Genomic DNA, 9,723 nt, shown 5'->3' on the forward strand with positions numbered 1-9,723 from the left:
TTTTAACTGGAAGTTTGTGGCTGAATATGGGACAACTTATTTTGTTATACTGCCACACAATGCTACGGAAAAAGCATTGTTATCGGTTTTGTTTTATTCTAATTCTGAGAATTTTATCACGCGCAGTGCGCCGTCTCAAATGTTATGTCGAATTGTAAACATATCACAACAGTACCACTATTCCTGCGTGTTAATTTACGCATTTTGCGGTGGCGTTGTGAAAGATCGTGAAGCCCCCATTTAGTCTGAATTATGTTCGTCTGAAAAACTACTTAGAACTGAGGTCTTATGTAATTACTCGTTGTTTGTTGCCACCAAGTGTTGTGGAATTAATTTTCAGTTGTAATACATTGACCTGATTAAAGATATTATGGAAATTGAATACACAGCCCAAATACTCACGTTTCGTTTATCTGAATGCAATCGCTTTCAAAAACTTTAAAACCTCTAAAATGTAGCCAAATGTTTTTCTAGTCCGTATGATCAAAACTCAGTTTAATTTTTAACCTTTTATAGTTTTTTTTACGTCTGGCAGTGTGGTTGAAATATAGTTTCCGTACCACAGACATGTTTTTGTGAAAAGCGTGAATGTACAAATTGGTCACGCTTTATAGTCACGACCGCCTCCAATTCCACATTTTAAATAATTACGCCAATTTTTTATTCAATTGACCCCGAAAGCTTTCAGAGGAAACTTGCTTTCAGAAAAAGTCGAAGAATTCGTTTCGGCCAATTTTCAAGTCTCTGAATGTTATTGTGAGGTTTTATACTGACAAGGTGTCCGTGTGGGAGGTTGTTTCATCCCTTTTCCTGTTCAGTCCCTAGACATTGTGGGAAACTTGTTACATTGGAAACGCTTGTGTGACTAGGGGTATAAGCGTTTGTAAATTTGTCAATTTTCAACAGGTAAATTAATACCAGACATAATGTAAAGGTCCCTTGCTGGTGCTAGTAGCAATTTTACACTCAGTTGACTTTTAAGCTATTTGAATTTGCAACCAATGTTTTGGCGAAGAGTCTACACTGAAATACCAAAATGTCTCAAATGTCTCTTTTTAATTTATAATGACAAACAATTTTTTTTGTCCGACCAGACTGGCTTTTTGTCAGGTCAAAACTTGTCTTTGTCGTGACAAATGACCTGCCTATAAACAAAAATTATTTGTAGGCTTGGTGAGGTATTTTGTTTTGAAAACTACATTCCTGTCAAGGTTCACGGTTATTATTACGAACCCTAGTGGGGTGTTTTAGACCGAAAGCCACATCTCTCTGGGGTGGCACGATTTGCAATATTAACCCTTGTGTGATGCAAAATCAACCCCGTTGGGGTTATTTTTTGTTATCCTGGACACTTGTAGGGTGATTTCAGGGGAAAAAGAAAACCTTTCTGGGGTGTCTTGTTCAACAGATTCACTCTGCTTGTTTTTTTGAGTATTCACTCCTTTCTCCACTCTAATAACCTATATATATACACATTATATACACACAAGTGGTATTGGCAAGGATCTCTATAAGAAGAGGTCATAAAAATGGAAAAAAACAAAACAAGACAAAACCAATGCAAATGCACTGCCCCTTTTTGTCTCCAGAACAAGAATGGTGGTCACTTCACTGCTGCCTCCTTCTCCGCTCACTTGAAGAGTGTGCTATATGGCCTTACGGGAAAGCTGGCCTCTATAAACATCCTTCGATCTTCGTTCATCACATGGGCATACGACAAATCGTGAGTGGACGTCATAGTTATTCTTAGTAATTCAGAGTGCACATTTAATCTTAAAAATAGTGAAGTTGAGTCAAGAGGTCAATCTTTCTTTGACTCGCATGAAACATTCTTAGCTTAAAATCAAAGGATTCAAATAATTATTTCTATTTTCTCTTGGGACCATTCTCAGTCCCAGGTGAAACTGGAAACAGTTCTTATGCAAAATTTTAGAGGGCAAACAAATAGTATTATGGTATTTTTGAAAGTGGCCTATTATAAAATATATATTTTTAACAAGAAGTATTGTGGTATTTTTGAAAGTGGCCTATTATGAAATGTACATTTTTTCTTTTCGCTCACTGGCTGGCATTTTTAAGTCTTTGGTCAATCATAACTCAGACATTGTTCTATGATTTTAACAGGGACTGTACCGACTCTCTCAAGGTTTCCTTGGCATCTGCGCTCAGGCATTCACGTAAACAAGCACAAACTACGTATGATCGGCGCACAGCAAATCAGAAGAAACGGCTGGCAGTTGACTTGGCCAGAGATTACGCAGAGGGCCGTCTCGACGAAGAGGAAGATGCGACTGCTGAGCAACCAGAAGAGGGTTGTGTGGATGTAAACAGGGGCGATTTCGTGGCTGTTGTCACAGAGGAGAGCACCTATCAGAATCCAAAGGTTTTTATTGGCCAGGTCCAGTCCATAAGAGAAAGAGAGGCAACGCTGTTGTATTACAAACACATAGGCACCAACTTGTATAAGCTTGAACTCTCAGGTGAAGAGTGGAAAGAAGGCATCGACAGCCTTGTTCCTGTACAATTGCAAGCCACCAAAAAGCGAGCCGGCGTCTACAAACTCATGACTTCCACTCGTACCATCCACAAGGCAGTCAAAGACTAACTCTCTCCGTGCAGTCTTACAGTCAAGCTCCGAGCAGTGAAAAACCATCTGATTTCCCAAAAGCAGTTTCACTTCCCAAAGACCAGAATCAATTCGCAAAAGTTCACATCCCAATTTTTTTCCTCAAAATCTTGTGACCCGCATGAGAGCTTGACTGAAAGTTGCATGTTTTCAAACAAGAGGGCCTAACAGAATAAGAATAATTTAGTTGAAGATAAATGTTATCGTCATTACCGAGACAGGGTACCGATAATTTCTCAGTCGTTCCATGAATTCGTTGTCCCAGTTTCCCAAATGCAAGTGAATGAGAGGTTGATTTAATATGTAGCTTTAGTGACTTGGAATGACATCACCTCAATCATTTGAGCCAGTATTGCTTTATTGAGCCAGTTAAATTGACTCCACATGTACAAATGCAAATGACAATGATATTATTATTCTTAATTGGAACAAGGGCGATTTTTGCATGAAGTGAAATTCAAAATTCTATGCATATCTACAAATTCTGTAGATTTTTGGCCCGTCAATGGAAGTGAGGCTGATGTCCATTCCTCCCTTTGATGCAAATGGCAAGTATTAATACTGGTAGTGTAGCAGCTCTCATAACTTGCTTTTCTTTGGTATTGTAAGCAGCTTCTATTGTTTTGAAGTCTAAGTCATTGCTTCAATTGTTTGGTCTTTTGTTTTGGCTAGGGTAGCAACCCAATCATATTATACGCTACGAGAGATGCCACATTACCCATTAAAACTGCCAGACCAGCCCTCTATATAGGGCACACATGAAATTTCCAGTTTTGAACTGGGCTAATGAGACCTCCTCGGCTCACAAATTTTTGTTTCAAGATCGATTGTTTATCCACTCGTGCACTCTTTTCAGTGATTAGGAAGCCTGTGAAAGATATTAAGTAAACAGTGGTTGAGCCCATAAGGTCTTTGCTGTCATTTACTCTTTTTAAAACTTGCTTTTGTATTCACAGTTTCAAAACTTTCCGACGCACAGAGCAGTGCTGCAATCAAATGACTTAATTCTCAACAAAAAAGGCCAATAAATACTCAGATACTTGCTGATTGATAAACAATTTTACTCTATAAAAATTATTGTCCAGCCAAGAAACATGAGAGAGCTCATGCAGGCCTCAAAACTTAATGGGAGACTTAATGGATTTCTGGCTTTATTAGACATAATATTGGTACTGTCAAACAAATGACATGAAATTAATATCACCAGAGTTGCAATTATTAGGAGAAAGGCAGGAGATAGGAACTTAATACCTGTGCCCTATAACTATGGTAACAGGAGTTACTGAGCAAGACAATAATCTTCAACTTAATATTACGAGAAATGATAATTTCAATAATTAGCTTTCTAGTTGTTGTTTTCGGAAGGTTAATTCTGAATGAAGAGTGCTTTTTGTGTTCTGCACAGACACTAGCAGTTGAATAATGTTGTTTACACATTAAAGATTATTGACAGGAAATTTAAATTGATTGTTTCAGTTGCCTTTTGTTGTTATTTATCTAAATGGAAAATAGGCTGTTGTGTTTTCCAAAGCCAAACATCTACGCAATAGATAGATAGATTCACGAGTGTCTAATGAAGGCTAACAAATATTAGTGGCTTGGTTCCTTCCTGAAAAAGTGTCTCTCTCCTGGCAGACCATAAAAAGTTATTATTATTATTATTATTGTAATATAAGTGAATGAAGAAAGACAGATGAACACATTGGGTGGCTAGACTTCTTTATTGGTTATTTTGAATCTAAGCAAGGATGATGATGATAACAATCTGTCTTTATTCATGTACTTATATACTTTAATGATAATGTAACTAATAGTCAATATGTATTAGAGATAAGGGGAAAGAAATCAACAAAAGACAAACCAATGTGAAGAACAGGAAAACTAATCAAAAAACTTTTTTTATTCTCCGGATTTGGGTCTAGGCACACATTCATTCATTGGTGCATTTGAGTCCCAGTAGAAGGCATGGGTCCTCTCTGCCAAAGACAGCTACTGCAAGTGGAAGGAAATGAAATGGAATTAAATTTCATTCAATGAAGCCTCATACTCCCCGAGCTGGGGGTACTCTGGATTTCAATTGACAGGGACGATCAAATGATGAACCACCCAAAATCCTAGGGCCTCAAACAAAACCCCCAAAATCCCATGAACCAAAATTTTGACCCCCCAAAAATCCCTTGCCAAATTTTCAAGCCATAGAAATTTCCAGAAAGCATCAAATGATATCCAAGAACACGTTCTGTTACAACAGAACATTAGGAACAACCCTACAAAATGTTCCTATCTCAAAAATTCCTGAAATGGAAAATTTCAAACCACCAAGAATTTGGACGTAATTGACCAGCAAAAAGAAATAATGATCATAACAATTACAATTTCCTCAAATGTGATTGGTGCATAAACTGCTGTATTTTGCTCTAATTAATCTGCAAAGCTGTAATCGGACAGTGTAATCGGACAGTTGGCTGTAATCGGACACCTGTAATCGGAGAGTTACATGAGCCAATCATGTTAAGTCCTCTCCACTAAATCCACCAACCACAACATTGATTGCAATTACTATGGTAACCAATTCAAGAGACTGACTTTGTAAAATTGTGGAGGTTTAGTCTCTGGTGACTGTTTTGAAAGAAACTTAACAGCCACTTTGCAAGCTATTCTCCATATTTTTAATTATGATATTTAAAATGACTATTAAATGCTCTTTTTTCAAATGAATTTTTGCTTTTGTGGGAAATTGTAATTGTTATGATTAATTGGTAACGGGACATCGTGTTGTCCAATTCAGTCTGTAATCACACTCGTGAATAACAAATCGGACACCCTCTTCGCGGTCGTCCGATTTTGTTAATCACTTGTGTGATTACAGACCAAATTGGACTCCACCCAGTCCTATTACCATTATTAATAATAATAATAATAATAATTATAATAATAATAATAGTAATAATAACAATAATAATAATAACAAAAGACATAAAAATAGCCCTTTAAAAACTCTTTCTACAAGCTAAAATAACATTTTTTATAAAGATACGTCTGGTGTATAGGTTTAAATAGACTTGAATTATGGCATGAACGTATATCACTGGGTAGCTTGTTCCCAAAGTTCTGGAGCTGATACAGGAAATGCTCTGGATCCATAGATCCTGATAGAATATCATTAGTTTGGTAACTGACATTTTGATATTTAATTGATATTTTGGTGATAGTAAAATAATAATGTCGAGAAATTATTTGAATCACAATGTGCCTCTCACATATCAAAATATCATTACCACGTGGGACTATTACATCAAATTATTCGCTATGAAATCGTCCCGAAAATAACAAAACAGACACTGAATATAATAATATCAAAATCGGTTGGTTTCGCTGCTGTTTGCTTGTGGTCAGCTTTTATTTGTTGTCAGTAAGGGACAGCATTGTATTGTAGCATGATTTATCACTTTATCACAGGCAAAAGAAGACATTCTGGATTATTCATTCTAATAATAATGTCATGACTTTACACTAGATCGATGGGCAAAGAGGAGATTTTTACTTGATTGAATATTACGATGATATCATGATGACATTTGCTTCCATACGGTCTATCGAAAAATTCGCGCTGGCTATCTCTCCGCCGAAACAAGAAGCATGCACAAGCTCCAGCACTTTTCATGTAATTAAGCAAACTAAAAACACAACACGACATTACTTACCATCCTCACGAGAAACAAGTTTGTTTAGAATTTCAAATTTACCACTTCGCTCTCAAAATGGCTCACAATACAAAGAGAACACTCCGTCACGCCTGGAACCTAGTTTCCACTCCTTCCTCTGACATGACAATAATCCCAGGAAATCAATATGGAATCAAACGCCAGAAATGACCAGGAATTGTTCTTTGCTGTACGGGTTCTGGAGTCGCTGGAGTCAAGTGCTTGCAGACGGCTAACTGCATGCGTGGGGGTGAGAGAATCCTAACATTTATTTCATATCTGATTCTAAAATCTATCAGTTTTGCTAAGACTTGCAACAAATCTTTGGACTCGCAATATTTTCAATGTTTTGAATATTTGAATAGTTCTCTCTATTTCAGCCAGTATCATTTGATATTTCATATTTAAGTGTATATTATTTAATCACGTCAGAGATTAAAGAGTGACACTTCATATCGGCACTTAATGGCTTGCCAGTTAACCCGTATCAAGCTGCTTTACCAACTAAATTATGTAGTATCTGTGTAGGTAACATACTTACCGAGTGTTGTGTTCATCTCATGGGAATAAGTTGACTACTGGTTACGGGCAGCTGGGGTGTATTCCAGCACGCACGAACCGGACAACTTACATACATGTCTTCTCCAGTCTGACTCTAGGTTTTGGCAGGGGGGGGGGGAGGGGGGAAGGGAGGGGTTGAGTGAGTGCTGTTTTCATTTCCTTAGTATGTTTCGGTTGGTGGTTCTTTCTTTGTTTTTTTGGTTTTTTTTTTCGCAGAAAACCACGTGACACTTAGATTGGCTAGTTGAAGTAGCATTCGATCCTTGACGAGATAAACCAGCGTCCGGTGAAATGACCAGGAATTGTTCTTTGCTGTACGGGTTCTGGAGTCGCTGGAGTCAAGTGCTTGCAGACGGCTAACTGCATGCGTGGGGGTGAGAGAATCCTAACATTTATTTCATATCTGATTCTAAAATCTATCAGTTTTGCTAAGACTTGCAACAAATCTTTGGACTCGCAATATTTTCAATGTTTTGAATATTTGAATAGTTCTCTCTATTTCAGCCAGTATCATTTGATATTTCATATTTAAGTGTATATTATTTAATCACGTCAGAGATTAAAGAGTGACACTTCATATCGGCACTTAATGGCTTGCCAGTTAACCCGTATCAAGCTGCTTTACCAACTAAATTATGTAGTATCTGTGTAGGTAACATACTTACCGAGTGTTGTGTTCATCTCATGGGAATAAGTTGACTACTGGTTTACGGGCAGCTGGGGTGTATTCCAGCACGCACGAACCGGACAACTTACATACATGTCTTCTCCAGTCTGACTCTAGGTTTTGGCAGGGGGGGGGGGAGGGGGGAAGGGAGGGGTTGAGTGAGTGCTGTTTTCATTTCCTTAGTATGTTTCGGTTGGTTCTTTCTTTGTTTTTTTGGTTTTTTTTTTCGCAGAAAACCACGTGACACTTAGATTGGCTAGTTGAAGTAGCATTCGATCCTTGACGAGATAAACCAGCGTCCGGTGAAATGACCAGGAATTGTTCTTTGCTGTACGGGTTCTGGAGTCGCTGGAGTCAAGTGCTTGCAGACGGCTAACTGCATGCGTGGGGGTGAGAGAATCCTAACATTTATTTCATATCTGATTCTAAAATCTATCAGTTTTGCTAAGACTTGCAACAAATCTTTGGACTCGCAATATTTTCAATGTTTTGAATATTTGAATAGTTCTCTCTATTTCAGCCAGTATCATTTGATATTTCATATTTAAGTGTATATTATTTAATCACGTCAGAGATTAAAGAGTGACACTTCATATCGGCACTTAATGGCTTGCCAGTTAACCCGTATCAAGCTGCTTTACCAACTAAATTATGTAGTATCTGTGTAGGTAACATACTTACCGAGTGTTGTGTTCATCTCATGGGAATAAGTTGACTACTGGTTACGGGCAGCTGGGGTGTATTCCAGCACGCACGAACCGGACAACTTACATACATGTCTTCTCCAGTCTGACTCTAGGTTTTGGCAGGGGGGGGGGGGGAGGGGGGAAGGGAGGGGTTGAGTGAGTGCTGTTTTCATTTCCTTAGTATGTTTCGGTTGGTTCTTTCTTTGTTTTTTTGGTTTTTTTTTTCGCAGAAAACCACGTGACACTTAGATTGGCTAGTTGAAGTAGCATTCGATCCTTGACGAGATAAACCAGCGTCCGGTGAAATGACCAGGAATTGTTCTTTGCTGTACGGGTTCTGGAGTCGCTGGAGTCAAGTGCTTGCAGACGGCTAACTGCATGCGTGGGGGGTGAGAGAATCCTAACATTTATTTCATATCTGATTCTAAAATCTATCAGTTTTGCTAAGACTTGCAACAAATCTTTGGACTCGCAATATTTCAATGTTTTGAATATTTGAATAGTTCTCTCTATTTCAGCCAGTATCATTTGATATTTCATATTTAAGTGTATATTATTTAATCACGTCAGAGATTAAAGAGTGACACTTCATATCGGCACTTAATGGCTTGCCAGTTAAACCCGTATCAAGCTGCTTTACCAACTAAATTATGTAGTATCTGTGTAGGTAACATACTTACCGAGTGTTGTGTTCATCTCATGGGAATAAGTTGACTACTGGTTACGGGCAGCTGGGGTGTATTCCAGCACGCACGAACCGGACAACTTACATACATGTCTTCTCCAGTCTGACTCTAGGTTTGGCAGGGGGGGGGGGAGGGGGGAAGGGAGGGGTTGAGTGAGTGCTGTTTTCATTTCCTTAGTATGTTTCGGTTGGTTCTTTCTTTGTTTTTTTGGTTTTTTTTTTCGCAGAAAACCACGTGACACTTAGATTGGCTAGTTGAAGTAGCATTCGATCCTTGACGAGATAAACCAGCGTCCGGTGAAATGACCAGGAATTGTTCTTTGCTGTACGGGTTCTGGAGTCGCTGGAGTCAAGTGCTTGCAGACGGCTAACTGCATGCGTGGGGGTGAGAGAATCCTAACATTTATTTCATATCTGATTCTAAAATCTATCAGTTTTGCTAAGACTTGCAACAAATCTTTGGACTCGCAATATTTTCAATGTTTTGAATATTTGAATAGTTCTCTCTATTTCAGCCAGTATCATTTGATATTTCATATTTAAGTGTATATTATTTATCACGTCAGAGATTAAAGAGTGACACTTCATATCGGCACTTAATGGCTTGCCAGTTAACCCGTATCAAGCTGCTTTACAACTAAATTATGTAGTATCTGTGTAGGTAACATACTTACCGAGTGTTGTGTTCATCTCATGGGAATAAGTTGACTACTGGTTACGGGCAGCTGGGGTGTATTCCAGCACGCACGAACCGGACAACTTACATACATGTCTTCTCCAGTCTGACTCTAGGT

General features: G+C 38.3%; 1 protein-coding gene and 1 long non-coding RNA gene across 2 annotated transcripts; one reads left to right on the plus strand and one right to left on the minus strand.

Moving 5' to 3' along the window:
* The first annotated feature begins 250 nt into the window (after positions 1–250).
* LOC145475732 (uncharacterized) lies at positions 251–2,995 on the plus strand. The gene is made up of 2 exons (XM_081455285.1): positions 251–1,723; positions 2,125–2,995. Exons 1-2 carry the CDS (start codon positions 1,530–1,532, stop codon positions 2,603–2,605), a joined length of 675 nt encoding a protein of 224 aa, XP_081311411.1. The 5' UTR covers positions 251–1,529; the 3' UTR covers positions 2,606–2,995.
* A 1,513-nt stretch (positions 2,996–4,508) lies between these two features.
* Positions 4,509–6,860, minus strand: LOC145475733 (uncharacterized). Its single transcript, XR_014046536.1, has 2 exons — positions 6,331–6,860; positions 4,509–4,618 (listed from the first exon to the last, which is right to left on the minus strand). It is a non-coding gene; the product is annotated as an uncharacterized LOC145475733 (long non-coding RNA).
* Between the last annotated feature and the right edge of the window lie 2,863 nt (positions 6,861–9,723).

Source organism: Orbicella franksi, unplaced genomic scaffold (assembly GCF_964199315.1).
Source record: "Orbicella franksi unplaced genomic scaffold, jaOrbFran1.1 SCAFFOLD_189, whole genome shotgun sequence".
NCBI lineage: Eukaryota > Metazoa > Cnidaria > Anthozoa > Scleractinia > Merulinidae > Orbicella > Orbicella franksi.

Excerpts from the sequence above, each read along its gene's own strand:
- LOC145475732 (XM_081455285.1), top strand. The coding sequence starts at position 1,530 with ATGGAAAAAAACAAAACAAGACAAAACCAATGCAAATGCACTGCCCCT. Across the intron at positions 1,724-2,124 it reads ACATGGGCATACGACAAATC|GGACTGTACCGACTCTCTCA; the intron begins GTGAGTGGACGT and ends TGATTTTAACAG.